Source organism: Amphiprion ocellaris, chromosome 7 (genome assembly GCF_022539595.1).
Source record: "Amphiprion ocellaris isolate individual 3 ecotype Okinawa chromosome 7, ASM2253959v1, whole genome shotgun sequence".
Taxonomy (NCBI): Eukaryota; Metazoa; Chordata; class Actinopteri; family Pomacentridae; genus Amphiprion; species Amphiprion ocellaris.
In genome coordinates this window covers 2375200-2395607 of record NC_072772.1, presented here as the reverse complement: position 1 = coordinate 2395607, position 20408 = coordinate 2375200, and the positions used below count along the sequence as shown (strand labels likewise).

General features: G+C 38.4%; 1 protein-coding gene across 3 annotated transcripts in view; it reads left to right on the top strand.

The window, feature by feature from the left end:
- esamb (endothelial cell adhesion molecule b) overlaps positions 1–20408 on the top strand; it is a 52054-nt gene that overhangs the window by 23880 nt on the left and 7766 nt on the right. For 2 of the 3 annotated variants that reach the window (XM_023265122.3, XM_035945884.2), the window contains exons 2-4: positions 18197–18342; positions 19204–19405; positions 19840–19995. In XM_023265122.3, coding sequence (XP_023120890.2) covers positions 18197–18342; positions 19204–19405; positions 19840–19995 — 504 coding nt within the window. Of the gene's footprint in view, positions 1–16358; positions 16716–18196; positions 18343–19203; positions 19406–19839; positions 19996–20408 lie in introns of those variants that run through there. The other variant, XM_035945886.2, reaches the window with a different exon arrangement.

The following is a 20408-nucleotide window of genomic DNA, read 5'->3' as shown; positions in this document are numbered from 1 at the left end:
ATACAAGCTATATATATATATATATATATATATATATATATATATAGAGAGAGAGAGAGAGAGAGAGAGAGAGAGAGAGAGAGAGAGGGAGGGAGGGAGGGAGGGAGGGAGGGAGGGAGGGAGGGAGGGAGGGAGGGAGGGAGGGAGGGAGGGAGGGAGGGAGGGAGAGAGAGAGAGAGAGAGAGAGAGAGAGAGAGAGAGAGAGAGAGAGAGAGAGAGAGAGAGAGAGAGAGAGAGAGAGAGAGAGAGAGAGAGAGAGAGAGAGAGAGAGAGAGAGAGAGAGAGAGAGAGAGAGAGAGAGAATTGCTAGAAGTTGACATTTGTTTAAAACTGCCTTGTAAATCATTTTGCTGATGCACTTTTCCTTTTCATTGTACTTTTACTGATGTTTCACTGAGGATTCTGTGTCTTCAAGTCAGAGCAATAAAGTTTGTGAATAAAACCTTATCATAAGTTAGAAGCATTATGACTAAAGGAATGGAAATCTAACACAGACTCTGAACAATTTTGAATTATCCTTTCAATTTACCTTCTAGGCCCCAAGCAGGTTCTTGCTCCTGTCACTTTTGCACTCACCCTGGTCTCAGTTTTCATTGCAATATAAAGTCCTGCAGCTCTATTGAAACAGAACAATCATGACTAGAAGAAGAGAGAACTAAAACTGTCTTTTAAGCTGTATAACAAAGTTATAATTCTATAAAACCTAAAAAATGAAAGTTAAATTTCATTCATTTCACAAAATGCTAAAACAATAAAAAAGTGACTTTATACAATAGACATTTTTCATTTGCTTTGATACTTGGCTCTCATCTCCTCTCAGGAGATACACAGCCTGCAGTTCAGCCAAAAACTCCCTGAATTTTTGTCACATCACCTTTGATTACAGATGAGTAACTAATGGCTTTCCAATTGTGTGAAAGAAGGCAAAACATTTTAGTTTTTTGCAAAATCTGGTTAGTGCAAATGGTTTATTTTTTGCAGATTTTTAAATGAAAAATGTTGAATAAAATACTTAAGTTGAAATATCCCAATTTTGAGCTTAGATTTAGTTGATTTTCCTGATCAAACAGCATGTCACAGATGAGTAGTCCAAGAGGGACAATTCAAAAATTCTCTGTTTTTCCCAGATGGCGTAATCTTGGCAATTTTGCAAAAACAGCATGCCTTCAAAACTCACCAGTGGGTTCCGGGGTTAAAAGGGTAATTTTAAGATTTCTATATAGTAATATGTTCTGTGTTTTCCCGCATTTAAGCAGATTTTTACATAAATTAAGCTGTCAGTGTGGCAGTGCAGTCACATGGCAGTCAAATGGCAATATGTCTGCTTTCTCTTATTGGAAAATATGCAGAAATTGAAACGCCAGGCTGCTTTGACTCCACATAACTGTCGGTAAACGTCCTTCAACCACAGGCCACGAGTTTTAGCCCCCATGTCGACATACATCCTTCAACACGACACCAATCTTTACCAGCTGCAGGGCTGCTCTCCTATGCCTGACCCTGCACTTAGACCTTGCTGTGAAGAGAACATTTCCCTACAGGGATCAATAAAGTGTCACATTAGCATGGTAATGCACAGCAGGGAAGTAAAGCATGACTGAAATTACCTGAACAAATCACTGCGCGACATTCATCATGTCTGTGATTTGCGAGCATGTCAAGCCAGACGACTGCAAGCCACTTCACTCAGCAGAAAAATGTCCCATGTGCACTTTGCTGGCTGCAGGAGTGGAAACTGCTGCAGAGACTCAGAGCAGAAACAACTGATTTTCTACAAGTGCAATTAACAGTAATGTGTTGTAAAAATGGCAACGTCTCATGCACTTTTGTGGGTTTGAGCAAATGTAATGTACACCGATGGACAGTAGCAGGTGGATGGGTTTTAACCGCCTTTGGATCTTGGCCATTGTTTTAATTTCACCAGCGCTTTGCATCGTTGGTTCCATATCTGTAAAACTGTGTGAATTCAATGCTGTGCAGAGGCAGATAGAAGCTAGTGATGGATATTTTTTTCACATTTTCTTCCAACATGTTAAACCCAAAAGCATATTTGAATTTATAATGTTTTATTTATTTTTTAGCAGACAAAACACCAACGTTTTAATGTTTTAGGCCTTACCTAACATGAAAACAATTGTTCTGTTTACTGTAAAAAATCTGGATAATCCACAGACCTCTCTGGCAAAAGTTTAAAAGTCTCTGCAAAAATCTGAATGCATGAGCAGAATTAATCGGTTCAGGTAACAGCAGTGTGTTAAATTACACAGGCGTCTGGTGTGAAGCAGCTGTGCTGCAGATGCAGAGGAATGCCTGACAGAAATTGAACTTTTGAGATCTGATCAGGGAAGTGTTAACCTGAGCGCCTCAATCCTGCACACTGTAAAAAATATCTGAGAAAAACTAAAACCTGGCAGCCAGAGTTTCAGAAAAAGTCCGTTAAAAACATGGTAGAATACTGGGACGTTCAAAAACACAGTGAAAATAATCTAAAATATCAGTATAGTGATATTTTTAGCTGATTGAAATACAGTTTTAGTTTTAAGATAAGAGAGGATAACTGGTTCTTAATTACACTTTTGCAAAATGTGGGACCCATTTTATGGTCACATGTTTTTAAAAGAAGGAATTACTACATTTTACATTTTTACACAAAGATTTTTGATGTGGACATTATGTACTGTTTTACAGCTTTATTTATTTATTTTTACAGTCAATGTGTAAATTTAAAATTAAAAAAATCTATAGTTTTAGTAGTTATCTGTAGTTTAAGTTTACCAAAGCAGGGAAAATCTTAAAAATAACATTTTTAAAAAATATTTATGATTTTTCATGACACCAGATATCTGTAAAATACCATTTTTATTTTGATATTTTTTTGCTTATTTAAATCCAATAAAAATAGTGTAATTTAAAGGTAAAATGTTGTACAAGGAAAAATTACTGTTCATAAAAATCTAGATTTTTAATGTAGACATTATTTACAGATCTGGCTGTTGTGTTTTTTTGTTTGTTTTTTCAGTGGGTAACATGTAAAGAATTAGATTTTTTTCTGTGACTTTACGAGTTATCTTTAAGTTCACAAAACAGGAAAAATCTGTAAAATAGTGACTGTGCCGTTTAAGAACAAGCCAAACGAAAAAAATATTTAGATATAAAATCTTAAGAATTAGACATTGTGCATCTGTTAATTAATCTGGTCTTCTTCTATCATATTTAGTCGCCTCACTGGTTTCCTGAACAACACACTCTGATCAACACAGCCCCTTGTATTTTTATCTTTTTGAATAGAGAGCTGCTTTCCATCTGGACGTTCTCTAAATGAGGAGTATTTCTGTCATTTGGTTAAACTGACCTGTCAACATGCACTTAATAGTAGAGCAGAGTGTCAAACAGAGAACTGGCCTCCTTGAAGACTTCTTTCCTGTTTTCTACGTTCTCCAGACTCCTCAGCAGGACTGTAGGTGGACATGTGTGTGGGTGGAACCAGACTGTCAACTGGGTTCATCCCTATCACATAGTTGGACATAATAAACAGCAGAGAAATCATTACTGACTGTCTGAACCTGACTTTGCTCCATGTCTGTCTCTCTGTGGATTTAAATACTCGCTTTCACCTCATGCATGAATTCCTAACTCCATCTATCATCCATCCATCATCCAACCATTCATCATCCATCCATCTTCCATCCATCATTCATCCATCCATCCATCCATCCATCATCCATCCATCCATCATCCATCCATCTATCATCCATCCATCATCCAACCATCCATCATCCATCCATCTTCCATCCATCCATCCATCCATCCATCATCCATCCATCATCCATCTTTCATCCATCCATCCATCATCCATCCATCCATCATCCATCCATCCATCCATCCATCCATCCATCATCCATCCGTCCATGTATCCATCCATCCATCCATCATCCATCCATCCATCCATCCATGTATCCATCCATCCATCATCCATCCGTCCATGTATCCATCCATCCATCCATCCATCCATCATCCATCTGTCCATGTATCCATCCATCCATCCATCCATCCATCCATCCATCCATCCATCCATCTTCTTCCAGTTATCTGGGGCGTTTCTAACCTGACAAAGATATTTTGCTTTTCAAGCTGCTGTCTCTCTACAGACATAATTTATTCCTTTTTCCACTAAAATTACAGACTTTAATAGACTAGGATTAGGGTTTCTATTAGAACGTGCAGTGACATCATACTGTGTCCTAAATACATGCTAGAATGGGATGCTATAATTAGGTATTTTTTAAAATATTGATTTCGCCTACATGTAATGGCTTGAACAGCAAGGGATGTTAAATATTAATCACCTCATTTCTCTTCTTAAGGTAAAGATAGACGTTGAGATGTAAGGTGTGTTGAACATGAACCCCGCTGGAGCTTCAGTGTGACCATGAGCAGGTGTATTGTAAAGAATTATAAAAGGATTTGGCCGATAAAAATCTTTAACGGTGCTCTGTTTGTTTGAACATAAAAAATATTACTGTTGTATTATATTTAAGAGAGCTGGAATATATTTTATTTGATTTTTAATTGTTTTTTTTTTTTATTTTACCACATCAGAAAGTAGCTGCTTGATTAGATGGTTTTAGATTCTGTAGCATAAAATAAATATGTGTTGGTCCACATTTACAGTATGAAATATAGTAGAACTTATCTATATTTTTATTTTAATAGTGGCTCAAATGAGTATGTATACTGACAAACCCACAGAAATGTACTGGCCAACTCTCCAGTTTCCTTTAGTTTTAATGTTTTTAGTCTTTTGGTTTTTCACCTCTCTGTTCCACTATTTTGGTCCCCACCACACTGAACAATTTCACATTTTCAGGAAAAAGCTCAGTGGACACTACTTGCCACTGGCACACAGACCAAATTACCAACAAGTTGGTGAATATAGTGGAGCATTTTGATGCCTGAAAGGTGGACATTTCCCTCAGGAGTTGGTGGAGACCAAAACAAAGCTAAAACAAGATTTATAATGGAGGATGGACTCCTTTACTAGATATGTAAATAGGCAACTGCTTTCTTACACATTGTGTATAGTAACTATATAAGGGGATAATATGGAAAAATTGCATTTAGAGATTGTTGTGCTACTCTCAAATGATGACAAATTCTAAATATGGAAGCTTTGGGTATGTTTTGTGAGAGCGTATAGATTTGGTTTAATGTGGTTTCTCCATACAAATAAAGATTCAGTCCATGGAAAGAATCCTGCTGATCACATTAATTTGTAACCTCAACATCCATTATATGGACATCATAAAAAATTTAAAAAATAAAAAATATTTGCTACTTAACTCTGGAGTGCCTGGTAAACTTTAAAGTTAGATATTTAAGAATAATTTAGTCTGTATTGAAGAGTCAAGAGAAGCAATCAAAGCACGTGTTTAAGTGGACTTTAAGCTGTCTGAACCCTAAATGTAAAAACAACAATTTGCTGTTATATAGAGGGTTTGGGTGGTTGCCAGGCAACCAGCAGAGACTCCAGGAAGTTATTTGCTTGGTCAAGAAATTGTCGAGCACATTACCATCTGGAAAATATTAAATGAATGTTTTTTTTATACTTTGGTTTGATTTTGGACTGGAGCTAGACCAATCAACCAGACTGAAATACTGATAGAATCTGTGCTGCTGTGATTCTCAGCTGATGAGCACCAGGAAATTACCGTGTGGAAATGTTCAATTAGAACTGGGGTGATTTAGAAACATCACCGAAGATCACTGACAAGTTGATATTTGGAAGTGTCCGACTGACTGTGTGTGTTGAAAAGCGTTATTTACGAATACTGTTGGCCAATACACTTGTTGACAAAGCTCTCAAAAGTCCAATATTAGTCAGGCTATGACCAGTGGACTCCCCCTCTGTTGCCACTTTTTATGCTAAGCTAAGCTAAGCGCCTGCTTATTATCTTCAAATCAGTCAAAAATGTGATTTTACAGATATTTGCCTTTAATTAAAAGAAAACAGTATATATAATCATATTTTAACTGTTCTTTAACTGATCTTTTCTGTTAAACTACATACATCTATAAAATCACAGCTATTCATCAAACAATCATGCACAAAAAAACAGGCTAGCTCTACAAAAAAATATCCACATAACAAATCTATATATTTATAAACAGTAATTTGTTCTTTTGCAACATTTTACAACATATAAAATGACAGTATTTTATAGCTTGTTTATATTAAGAATTGAAATATTCAAAATTTTCAGAATATTTAAGGACACATTGGTAAAAACTATATATAATGTTCACATCAAAAATCAGTATTTTTACAGATTTTACTTTTCTTTTACAGTGGGTAACCATAAATTTTTTATTTTTTGCTGTATTTAAATCAGCTAAAAATATTAATATATTATGTCTTATGTCATTTTTATTGTTTTTACAGTTTTTGAACATTACGGTAGTCCAGTAATTTTTAATGTACTTTTTGACAACTTTGACGTATTTTTACAGGTTTTTTTTTTTTTTTTTAATTGTATTCCCATAATGTTAAACTATTCCTCCAGAAACTGTCGTAATAAGGAGAACTCTTTCACTTTCCAGAACATGCATTCAAATCCCTTGTCACCCAGCACCTTTCTCATGATGAACTTGGGAGGCATCTGATGTTTCATCCAGATTATGAGCCTCATCCTGTAATTCCTCTCTGATGAGAGCGCTGTGGAAATCTGAAATCAGATCACTCATCTTCTTAATTACAGTCGCATTGCATTAAGCCGTCCCCGTGCCCCACAGGCAGTAAAGTGGCGAGGCAGTCGGGGGACCGTCGTGTTCGGCCCTGGACTTGTGTGGCGGCGGCCCTATCAGCCCTCACTCTGTCACTCTTGTCAGCACGGCTCGCCTCGTGCCTGGTAACACATGACAGATCCGGGAGATAAAACAGCCAGCTCTCGCCCTCGCTGCCACACTAATGGTTTATAAATATCTTCTTCAAAGACCCGAGACGGCGTGAGGGGTGGCATGGTGGTTATGGGCTCTGTTGTGGTGTAACATTGCAGACCCATTTAAGCTTTCAGTTTGCCTTTCATTCGCTGCCACTAGGACCCCAGAGCCGACTGAAAGAGGGGTTAGGAAAGGCACTGTGGGACTCGTGACAGACAGCTGCGATGAAAAGGCCACTGGCAGCCACAAGTCCGAGTCAGACTGACCGACTCACCAGAACCACAGGACAGGATCAGCCACTGTTTCTCCACTTTATTCAGCTCGTGCATTAATTCAGATTGCACAAGTCAGAAAGTTGATCTACAATAGGAGTCTTTGTTTTCCCTACATAAACACCCATATCGCCTGCTCGTGTGGTATTTGCATGTGATTAAACCCTCAGGCCACTTTGCCCTCCCTTCTTTCTTCCTTCGCTGACTGTAGAAACCTCTTTCTCAGTTTCTAATTCGTCCTTCTTGTGTCCCGTTCAGCTCAGAGGGCATCCCGGTTAAACGTGCCACATGTCTGAGCTGCAAGAAGACATGGAAGGAATCCAGCGTAAACACAAGCATGCATGCCTTCTGTGCTGTAAATGCAGAATTGCATGTTAACAAACACTGTAGGGAGAGTCGGAGGACAGACGAGTAGGGTCAAAAGTTTGCTGAACTGACTCCTGTAGAGAACACTGTTGTGCAATGAATGAATGTTTGGTCTCTGCAGTGATGTGAGCGTTCTGAATGAAGATGATAATCAGAGGTTGTGATGGCAGTAATCTTGTTTCTGATGATTTAATGTTCATGAAATTATTGATATAAATAGTTTTGACAGTGAGCAATTACATGTCATGTTATCTTTAAATTTGATCACGATATTTTGTGCAGGGTTTCCCTCGGTCTCAGCCTCATCCTTCCACCTTTGTGTAGGCAGACAACTGGGCACATGTCAGTGAGGAAATTAAGGTTATTAATGTTTTAATATGATTTAAAGGGTGTTTTCTTAATATGTTTCTTGTTCGTAAGACTCCAAACCTATTTCACAACAAGTGTAACAACTACTAGACAGCAAATACAACCTAAAAATTATAGTAATCATTTTAAAAAAGCTGTGACTCATGTTAGTCCCAACATCCAAACTGTTGTTGGGATGTGCGTCTAAAGGTTTAATAGCGTGATGAAAGTTAGCAGCCAGTTAGATTAGCTTAGCAGGAAACCCACCAGAATCCTCTGAAGTTCAAATATCTGCCCACCAGAACATCTGAAGCTTTGTTTAGTCACAAAAACAAATCTATCTGTTTAACTTTTTCTTTGCAAACAAACAGCCTGGTACAATAATTGTTGCCAAGCAACTGGTGCGATAGCCAGGAATGCACTGCAGAGATGTCGACTGGGCAGATGTGTGAAGTGTTTCTATTTTCAAGTTCCACGGAACACAATAAAACAAAACAAAACAAAAAAAAAACAGTAAATCCTTCTTTTTTACTTTGCTGGTTCTGCACAGAATAAATAATGCCGTTTCATACTGATCTTAGAGGTGCTGCTGAGTACGTTTGTGAATTTCAGATAGACTTTAGCATCTTAAGCCGTTTCCCCCCTGCCTTCAGTCATTATGCTTAGCTAAAAGAAAAATCGCCACCTGCCTCCAGCTCTGTGTTAAATGCACAGACATCACACTGGTACCGACTTCCTTTTAACTCTCAGACAGAAAAAAGGTATTTCCAACATTTCTGAGTTATTTTTTAACCCTCTGAACCCAGAGTAGTTGTTCCTGTCACATTTTTACTCACCACGGGGCCCTATTTCACAGCAGTGTAAAGTCCTACACCCATAAAAAGTTTAATTTCCTTCATTATTTGATTTACAAAACCAGGAAAAAGTCTGGAATCAGCATACACAACTGCAGGTGTTATTAATACTGAAAATATAGAGACTCTACGTACTCTAGATATTTTACTACTTGTATATTTGATGTTGTTGTCATACATTGATGTTATCAGTGGCTTCACTCTTGTGACAAGGAGCACAGAATTCTAGAATTTTACAGAATCTGGGTAATGAAAAGGGTTTATTTTTAGCAGATGTTTAAAGGAGACACGTAGAAAACAGTGTTTTTAATCAAATTTGATCTATTTTAAGCTTAGATTTGATAAAGTTAAATCACAGATTATTAGTTCAACAACCATCGGAAGGTAAAAAAATTCAATGATTCTTTCTGTTTTTGCATTTTCTGTCTCTGATAAATGGTGTAATTTTGGCAATTTCTAAAAAAACAACATGCTTTTTATACTCACTAGTGGGTTTTGGTTTTCAAAGGGTTAAGCTAGCATTACTTATTTAGCAGTCTAACAGTCTTTTAGATGTCCTGAACAAAGTGAGAAGGGATATTTTGCCCTTTAGAAATCTAGAAACTCCTGAAAGTAAAAGCTGTTTTCCTTCATTTATCCTCAGGTTTCTCTTTATGTTCTGTGGTTCGCATGTATTTGCAGACTCAAACTGAATTTACTTAATGCGTTGTCTGGTAGAAAATCCTCCCACGTGGCAGTACAGTAAACTATTTCCACTTATGATTTAATCTGCCACCTTTCTGTCAAGCAAGCTGCTGCATCTGCCATGAGCTTAAGGTGATACTGCTGTGAAAACAAATAATCTGTAGGTGCGAGTATGTAGATTTGTTTGCGTGCATAGCTACACATGGGCCTGTTTGTGCACGTGAGAATCAAAATTGTGTGACTTTGCGCCGAGAACCAGAGGGAGGTTGTGGGAGTTGGGAGCCTTGTGTGTGAGGAGAATCAATTTAAACACAATCAAAAGTTAAGAGGGATTAAAGCTACTGTGATGAGATAGCACACTCAAAATGGTTTAAAATAGCTGCAGAGATTACACTAATGTAATCCAATTTAAAGGAGCCTTCCCCAAATATTTATTATTGAAGCACCATCTGCTTGACGCCCAGAGGGTCAGACCAATATGCAGTTTTAACACCGACAAGGCTATTTTGTTGTCCTACATTCCTGCCTGTCTAGTCTGTCAAAAAGTCACAGAGTAACCCTTGTATTTTCTGGCTCGGTGATAATCTCCGTTCAAGTTTGACCTTGTTTGGCGTTGGCAAATCTGGAAAAGACTATTTGCAATTAGTTTCTCACTTGTTAAATTCCTTAATAAAGCTAAAACTCAGGGTCATTCTGACTTTTTAACCAGCCAGACTAATGGAAGTTTATAATGAGCCAAAGTATTCTGATGCTTCAATAATTCATGATCATGTTGTATCTTCTTGCATGGTGCTGCGTTTATGGGGTCATTTTAAGTCTTTGTTATCCTTACTCTGACACAGATCCAGGCTCAGCACACACAAACACACTGTAGAGCTCAAACAAGTGCTGTTTCAACCACTGTGGCTGTGATCTTCTGCTAAATTAATCATGTAAGTGCTGGACGGTATCACTGTGTATTCAGTGAGATATCAGAAATGCATCATCCAGCACAGGTTTTTCTATGCTGATGATGTTGAGGTATCTCAGTTCAGAGATTCACTGGTACACCACTACCATACAGAAACAAGACTCAAGTCTTATTTCCCACTTCTCATGCTGAGTCAAGTATTTTAGAGTACTAATGCCTTAAAAAAGTTTGATATATGATGTTTGCATAGGTGCCATAACCATGATTTAGACATTAGTGGAGTATTAGTTCTGCTGACTATGGCAATCTTATGGAAATAGGTTGACTTTCATTCTTTTGTGAAATATCCTCACAACTTTTGGATGGATTGTTGTAAAATATGGTCTGTTTTAACTTTGGTAAGACTTTCAGTGTCAGCATCAGGTCATAAATTTCTGTTGATCCTATTCAATACTTGGCACCGGCCATCCATTAACTATATCTGCATCATCTTCTCCATCCAACTCCACGCTGAAAGGCCCCTGCACACTGTCTCGACCCCCTAGTTAGCACCAGATTAGACACCAGAAAGCATAAATCAGTCACTCACTGCTCCACATGCAATATGCGAACACTCAAACACACTCACTCGGGTTATATCTTGACTCAGTGAATAATAATAACAGCAATTAACTGACATTACGAGCAGCTCTCATTTCTCATTATGAACTATCTCTGCAGTATCCTACAAACAGTTCCGTTAGTCTTCGTGAACATTATTTATGGAGCATTCTGACAATCGATGCTCCTGCCTCAATTTACAAACAGTAATTTTCACTAATACCCATTTCTGGATATGAGCATGTAAGGACATATTGGTAATATAAAGTTTAGTACTGAAACTAGCTCACACTGGATTCTGCATACTGACCAGGATGCCTGTCTGTAAAGCTTCTTAAATAGGTCTGAGATGTTTATTTGTGTTGCTCAAACAAAATAAATATTCTGCATTTTTGGGGCCAGCAGAGCGTGTTGATTAGCAACACACAAATAGATGGCCTGAAATAAAATAATCCTATAGCTCTTCCAGACTTTCTAAATGGTATTGAACTGAATGGATCATATTCTGAGTCATTTTTAACCTCCTTCTCCAATATTGTTGTGGAGGAAATATGATTTCAGTGTGCATCACATGATAAAATGCAGAAGTTGTATGAACATGGTTTGGTCATTACACTACAGTCGCTGCACAGTGCTGTCATGTTTACAGCATCAACTTGGTACTGAAGCGCCAGTCCTCTTGGCTGCTAACGTCTTTCCCATCAGCCTCAACTGTATGTTGTGTTAATGGTAACTTTCTAAGACACAGCCAAGATGGTGAATGTGGTCAACGTTAAAGCTGCATAGCCATAATATCTTAGGATTGTTTTTGTAGATGGTGCTTGAAATACTTCTGCAGCTGAAAAATGGAGCTTTTTAGTGGTCATTAGTTTATTAGCAAAAGTGTTTGTCATTTATATATGATTCAAGTCATTTGACAAGCTATAACATCAGACATGCACGGTTTGAAATGTCCAAACTTCCTCATGCTTTTCTGTATTTTGATTTGCCGCAAGTTAAATACTTTTGGAAGCAATGTTCACATTAAAGATCACCTTTGGAGCTGAGAAATTCTCAGTTTTGATTTTTGATGTGATAAATGATTAAACAGTTTATTGGACCAGAAATTATTTTACATGTTTAAGGAAAATGAACATCAGTTTCAGCTCTAATTTAGCTTTGAGATTAGCTTGATTGAGAATATGTTATAGACTGTACCAGTCTGAAGGCACTATAAATGTGAAACCTCAAAGTTTGGATAAACTGTAAAGAAGACCCTGCTTTTGCCTTCACTTACTTTAGATTACCAGTTCATTTTTAAGGAGACAGGCCCACCTCGTTGCATCAACAGGGAAAGAAGGGGGGATGAGGTATAAATGGAGAGTAAATCTGAGCCTCAGATAAAGTCTCGGCTCCAGAGAGGGACTCGCAGGAGAGAAGACATGGGTGGGAGCAGAGATTACTCGGGGAGATAGAGTGGGGCTGATTAAGGAGGATCAGTTTATCTTCACACAGGCCTACATGGATCCCTGAGGGCTTCGAGACAGGCACTGACTCTTTTATCCTTCAATTGATCATTAAAATGCAGCAAAAATAAGGATTGGATGCCTTGTTAGACTTGGAAATGACATGTATTTGAGTAATAGACGACTATGTGTTTGTTTTTGCCGAGACTGGATTTCAAAATATCATTTCCACTAACTGTGTCAGTCAGATTTGACTTCATTTAATCATTTGTTGACTCTTAAATGGAGAGATTGAACTGTTTTGGTGATATGATTTCCTCTGTGGCTTTATCTCATGATCAGATGATGGTGTTCTTCCACATGAATGTGCTTCCCCCTATGGACGAGTCTCGATACTACAGTTAAACACACATTTGGTCCCCCAGCTCAGATATGCATGACATGGTTGACTTGCCTTCGATTGTTCTGTGTAGGTTTGTGAGTCCAGCATCTCTGCTGTCTTAAATACTGTTGCAGCTGAGACTCTGCCAATATTAAGGATGCCCTGCAGGAAAACAACCAAAAAAAAAGAAAAAAAAAACATTGTTTATTTTAAAGAGAAGAATCCAATTAGCAGATATAAAGCGTAGCTAGGCTCAACAAAAGCCTTAGGCAAAATGTAATTAGGACAGAGTTTACTGAGGCTACATGGGATCATATCTGCATTCTCTTTATTAGCAGCTTTTCCTGTGTTTTTTTTTTAACATCTGATGTAGGATTTGAGTTGACTTCAGGTCCTCAAACATACATCTTGAGCCGTCTTTGTGTTTGTCTGCAGCACACACAAACAGACTCATCCCAGATGGAGATGGATTAGCGAAGATTTTCCTTCATTTAATAAACAATCAAGTGACACAGTGCTGGGGATAAACCTGTTCAAAGAAACACAGGAATAGTCTGGAGTTAGGAGACTACAGGGCATTATCCTACTTCATCACAGCGAGTCTGTGCACCATTCAGAATTACTGTCTGTATGCGTCGCTGCAGCCTCTCTGCAGCTGGTGCTCATTCACGTCGTTTCATCAACCTACAGAAAAAGCTCATCACTTCTGATTGTGTCTCTTGTATACAATGTATATTAGTAAGCATCCAACGCCGGCGAGATGCTGCAGAAACTCATTGTTCATGTACAGCAAACACAATCGCATCCCAGACGAGACCTTTTCCTCAGTTATGTAATTGTTACTGCACATACATGTAGCTTTATTGGTCGACAGCAAAGACAATAGCTGGTGGAAATGAAATCAGAGCACTAAAAGGATTTGTGAGGGGGAAAAATCTGAAAAAAGACAATTCCACTGTGCCCTCGGCTGCAGTACATTATCAATCAAGAACAGGCTGATATGATGGCGGCTCCAGGAATAATGATGACGATGATAAAAATATTAATCCCATGCATACATGTCCGGTAGATGGCTTTACTCCTCGACACCGCTGACATGAGGAAGATGAAGACATGCTTTGGGATTAGATGGAGGAAGATTTCTGAATCTAGCAGTACACATCACAGGGCTCGGCATTTTCTTATGTGTTGATGATCAAAGCACTGTCACGGACTTTGCTGTTGGTCCCATCATAAGGTTTTTAGCCGTGCAGGATTTTTAGTAATCTTTCCAGGCATGAGAAAATCTTGTTGATGATGTTGGTGATGCAATGTTATTGCTCCAGTACCACCAGCAGGTTCATATTCACAGTTCTAAGATCTGTCGGGTTTATTGCCTTGAAATTTCATACAAACAGGATAAATTGGATAAATTAGGATAAACTGAGTCATCGTTGGGTCCAAAAGTGAATTTCTGTTAGTTTAAATGATCAGTGATAATTGTAGTGTCTGGCTCATTCTGCCTCAATTCACTAAATGACCCAATGAGCATCTTCAATTTGACAGATTTTTTTTTCATGTCATGAATACTGACTTAGTGTAGAATCTGCGTAATAGGTTAGTTTAATTGTTGAGTGAAAAATTCTTAAAGAAGGTGGGCTCATGCTGATTTTTCCATCTTTTCTTCGCACCAATCTGTTGATCAATGTTTGGAGTGCCATAACTTAAATAATGCTGATAATCCTGAAATTTTGCAGGCTCATTGACACGTACGTGTGGTCTTTATTGGTACAACCCTGCTTTGATAGAGTAATACAAACCAGTCATATTATGGTGTAAATTTCATCAAAAAATGTGAAAGTTTAGTCTACTCTGATATTCCACCAACCACAAAACCTTTGTTTTCCAGCCTAAGAGGTGGGATTGTTTTCCTGTGATTGGCACCAATAGGAGATTTAAAATGTGGTGTATGGTGCCAGCGAGAGGCATATTTTATGAGCAAAGGTGGGATTTTCTTTTGCATTTATGGCCAATTTAAACATGCACTGAGCAGGTGTGATAGATGAAACCACTTTAAAAGTGGTCCCAGCTGAAAGAGTTACTTAATATTGTTACCAGCCAAAAATCTGTTTTTCAACTCACAGTCCTTCAAAAAAAAAATTCTGAAAAGTGGCACCAGAAGCAATCACATGTACACTACCAGTCAAAAGTTTGGACAACACACCTTCTCATTTAGTGGTTTTTATTTAATTGTTTTCTGCATTGTAGATTAATACTGAAGACTTCAAAACTATGAAAGAACACATATGGAATTATGCTGTAAACAAAAAAGTATTAATCTTCAGTATTAATCTACAATGAAGAGAATTATACAAATAAATAAAAATCATTGAATGAGAAGAAGAAGAAGAAACTTTTGACTGGTAGTGTATGTGTCAGACATTCCTGTGTTAATATCAACAAGCCTGCAAAATATCAGGACTCTCGCTGCAAAATTTCTCAAGTTATGGCACTTTCAAACATTGATTCACAGATTGGTGCGATGAAAACGGCGCTAAATTCAACACTTTCTTTAAGATTTTTTAACTCAAAAACTTATGTAACCTGTGACCCCAGATTTCACACGTTTTACTTCATGACATACATACATTAAGGACTCAGCTCCAGCATGTGTTACTCGTTTCTACATGAAGGTTAGAGTTCACCGACATCCAGCTTTGCTTTGTGAATTTACATGTTTGGTCAATAGATGATGCATTGTGTTCATAAATGCTAAAACTGCATGTATTATACCCCAAACATTAGATCAATTAATCCTAAGTGCTTCAGTGGAAGCCATGACCTGGTTGACTGAGAATCTACACAGACATAATATCAGTCAGGTCTGAGTGCAGGAACATTTTATTGAATGAAAAACTCATTTAACTGGGCATTTAAAAAAGTTTATCATTCACTATCTGTAATTTGTTAAAACGTCACAACTATCATTTTCTAGCTGCGTTCTGATTTCAAAAGCTGCATTTTTTTGTTTGATTTGACCCATCAGATGATTCCTTCTGCTTTCATGGCTGGTTCAAACTCCCAACATGTGGCATCGAGAAACGGGATCAAACATCGCATGACATGTATGATTAAATGTAAAGCCGAGTGATCTGCTAATTGTAATGTAGATGCCACTGTGATGATAATGGCAGTGTCGGTGGGAGAAATGACCACGTGTTACACCGTATCCATGTCCAGCTGAGCTCTTTTGCTCACGTGAGGTGATAGGGCTAAGCCTGGGATTGTTTGGGGATTAGTCAGCAGGACTTAGCAGATTCTGAGATTCAGAAATTAAGGGACAGGAGCTGTGCAGTGGAGGGACGGCATTGTCCCAAAAAGGATGAATGACACAGCACCGGGTCACTACACCAAAACTGCATGGAAAACAAGTTCTGCCTTTGTTTCTTGTGCATTCTGCCTCCTTCACATGCACCCTTTCCTTCTCACACATGCATCCTCCCTATTTCCATGCATGCTCCCTCCAGCCCACCCCACCCCACCATCACCACCTCCACCACCCACCGCCTAATTCTCCTGCATCTGCATGCTTTCCGTCTGGAAAAGGAGGAAGGCGTGCCTGGCTGAACAGATGTGGAGATCTCAGCTGGCCGTCTGTGGATCATAACACTGCGTCTCTCTCCTCTCCGCCCATTTATCCTCCCCGTTCATCCGTTTGAGCACATGAGGGACACTTTTCACAGTGAAAGGATTCAGTCGCAGCAGTAGTTCTTTTTATTATTATTATTATTATTATTATTATTATTATTATTATTATTATTATTATTCCTTGTGTTTGAGTTTTTGAACCAAGCCTCAAACTGGAGACACTGGTGGAAACCAACTGCTGGGATCAGTTGATCCAGCTTCCGCTGTCTGGTTCAGGTGACTGGGAACCCTGTGAGTTGGAGACTCTCCTCTCTTTTTTTTCTCATCATCTCTTTTCTTTCTTTCTGTCATTAGTTGTTCTGATCATGACTCGTACATCATTATCCCAATCATCTTTCCTTATCTTTCATGGCTTTCTTTTACTTGTTTTTTTTTTTTTTTATCAAAGTAGAAACATCCCTCAACAGTTTCTACTTTGTGCTGATGATTTATATATATTTTTGGACTGCAATGCCTTTATTAGTAAGTCAACAATGGAGAGATGACAGGAGTAGAATAATGTTGGGAGATCCCAGCTGTTTTGTTGATTTTGTGAGAATGCATCTAATTTTCTGTTCTTGAAAATCATTTTGTCTTCACCTGTTAAGTTCTTAAGATTAGCTTTTCTTACTTGATACACTCAGAAACTTTGCTCTTGTTTGCCAGGATTAGTCGAGGATGAAGCAAACTTTATGTCACATGAGAACAGTATGGAAAAACAATACTGTAAAAGTGGAAGACTTTAGCATTGAGTTAGAGTTTGAGAATTAGCAGGTACTTTATGTGGGTGTTAACTGGATCTCAGCTCAGCGTCATGAACAGTATCTTATAATTTAGATAGAGCAGATAGTAGGTGTTTGCAGTTACTGTATAACTACTTTTATATTTGTGTAAGATATTACTTTCCAGTGTCCTGATTGCCAGATGACTTTTATGTGGTTATCTAAACTCTGTAGTCAAGAAGATGTTTGTATAAGGGAGAATGGTCTGTGAACATGCCTTAAAAGTCAAGGAACTTTTTGATAGAGGGCCTCTACAGGCCTGGAAAACGTAAATTTCTCCAGCTGTGTTTAAACACTGAGTGATAAATGTATGGACATCAAAATGTTGATTATAGTAAATGATTTGCAACAAAAAATAAGTGGAAAAATCAAGCAAGTTAAAAAGCTGGACCTGCAACAGTTCACCAGAATTTAGAATCTTTAATTAACAAGTAATCATTTAAGACACATATAGAATATAGAAGATATATATATAAGATATGTAAGACACTGCATATGCATTCGTTTTAGTTTCTCATATGTCAAGATTTGCTGCTTTTCACTAATTATTATAATTATTAATTGGTGTTTTAGACTGTTGGTCAGACAGAATAAGATGTTTTAATGTTCCACATGTGGCTTTGGTAAATACGCATGTTTATTTATTGTTATCGGACATTAACATTTGATAAGCTGATTAAATTATCATTAGTTCCAACCGTGCAAAAATCACTGATTCAATCCAGTCCTTAGAATGAAATTGAAAGAACTACAACTTTCATATAGCACCAAAGATGTGTTACACAAAGAAGCTGACAAAAGCACTAATACTTAATTCCATAGTGGTCTGGAACCACAAATCATCAACCAAGACTGCTGTAACTCAGCCGCAAAACGGACTGTTTGAAAAATGTGACATGCAGACTTAACCCTTTATTAAACCCCTGCTGGCCTGTGTTGTTGTTCTTCCAGGTGACACCCAGAAGGTGGAATTCCCCAAAAAAGAGATGGAGGTGGTGAGGGGCCAGATGGTGGTGTTACACGCCTGGTACAGCCCCAACTCGGACATTTCCAAAAACACTGTGGTTTGGCACTTCAAGGGCAACGAGTCCAAGCAGGTGAGAACGTCCCGACCACGACGCCATCATGATCTGCTGTAGAGCTGACCCTGATCTGACCTCCAGTGGAGCATAGGAAACAGAGCCCCTTTAACAGGATTACAGTGAACTATAGTGACGATCCTCTAAATACTATAGTAGAAGCATTATATCGAATACAAAATGAATAGAGCTGAAAGAATGAGCTGAACTACTTCGTGATGATAGTTTTTGTACTATATTCATTAAAAGTTAATTTAGGTGATTTTTTTTCCATGCTTTAACAGGGTTTGCATTTAAATAGGTGGAAAATAGTTTTTTTTTTTTGTCTTGAATGACACTGACAAACCCATGTAGTTACTTGTAAGGTGGAAAATATGTAACGTAGAGATCAGGATTTATGCTAACACTGCTCTAATTCATAGAGGAAGGAATGAGGGGAGTAAGGATGGGTGTTATTAACGACAGGATGCCGCTAATGACATTTTATCTCCACTGTTTGCTGCACCTCATGCATGTGGCAGGAACTGCTGGTGAAACTGTGACATATGTGCACATGCCTGAGTATGTGTGTTTGCATGATTAATATAATCTACACAGTTTCAGTGTCCGATGCATGTGAGCTTATCTCAACCAGAAAATCAGCCTAAAATTCAACATCCACCATCTGTACATGTCAGGATTATCTTTATGAAGGACGCTGATTTCTGTGGTTAATCTGTGCATCTTAATATAGCTGCAGCAAATAAAATTAAAAGTGTTTCATTTAAGTGAAATGACGCATTAATATCAAAATATCGGATTTTATAAAGAGGACTCAGCCTGTGCAGAAGTGCAGTGATTCTGTACAGTTGTTTCTATTCATGTGTTTTCTCTGTGCAGGTGATAAACTTTAGCTCAGGTGTGGTCGGGCACGGCCAGAACGAGTTCACCAAAAGAGTGGGCTTCAGTGTGGCCATGCCCTCAGCCAACCTCTCCATCTACATCAACAACACCCAGGAGTCAGACTCGGGTCTCTACTTCTGCAACGTCATCATCCCTGGAGCTCCTGGCCTTTCTGGGGAGATGCGCCTTAATGTCAAAGGTAATGGTCTGCAGCGAGAGAGGAGCTTCAAAGGTTAGATTTAATCAGAACAGTCCACAGTGCAGCTTAGACATTTCCTTGGAAAAATTCCGGCATGGTAAACACTGAGCATATTTAGAAGGATTTTGGATTGGACCAGTCTGTTAAAAATCTGATTTTTATGTGAGAAAGCACTGTTGAAATAAAACTCATCTGCTGCGTAGGGATTCGCAGGGCTCTGGGGTCGTTATGTCATCCTCTAGCAGCAGATGGAAACGGGGAGGGGGGGGGTCAAAACATCTACTTATTTTTATGCAATATGGCTACTGTCCTGAGAAATCTCGAATCGCTGACAGTGGATTAGAACTTAGATACATGTTCAGTTAGGGCTTGTTGATCCTGTGTTCTTATCGTACATGTGTTAATTTAATAACACCGTCTGTGTCTGTGCCCAGTCCCTCCTTCTCCCCCAGTGTGCACAATGACTGGGAACCCGGTGGTGAAGGGCAACGTCACTCTAAGCTGCAAGTCCAGTCATGGAAAACCCGTCCCGCAGTACAAATGGACCAAGGCTGCACCTGTGTCAGAGGTCTTCTTCTCCCCAATGCAGAGTGAGTATTTTCTGAGCGCATAATTAGGATGTAGCGCGGTTGGTACACGCAAAAAATAGGTGCAGCTTGTATGTGCTTTTTGCACTACTTTAGGTCATTTCATTTTTGCATATGTTCAGCAATGTGCAACATCAGTTACACTCCGGTTTATAAAGGCTTTTAAGACACCAAATAGAGTATCCTTGCAACAATGACCAGAAGCAGTTCTTACAAAGGTAAAAACTCCAAACCTGCACAAAACTATTTTTTACATTTTGTCTCTTAGACCTGTTCCCTTATCTCACTGGTTAGAGTTGTATGTATGCAGCCTGAGAGAAAGAGTACAGGAACCAGCCAAGGCTAAAAGAAGTGCTTCCACTTTCTCCGCTTAGTCTTGGAGCTAAAAAAAAAAATTTAAAAAAAAAAAAAAAAGT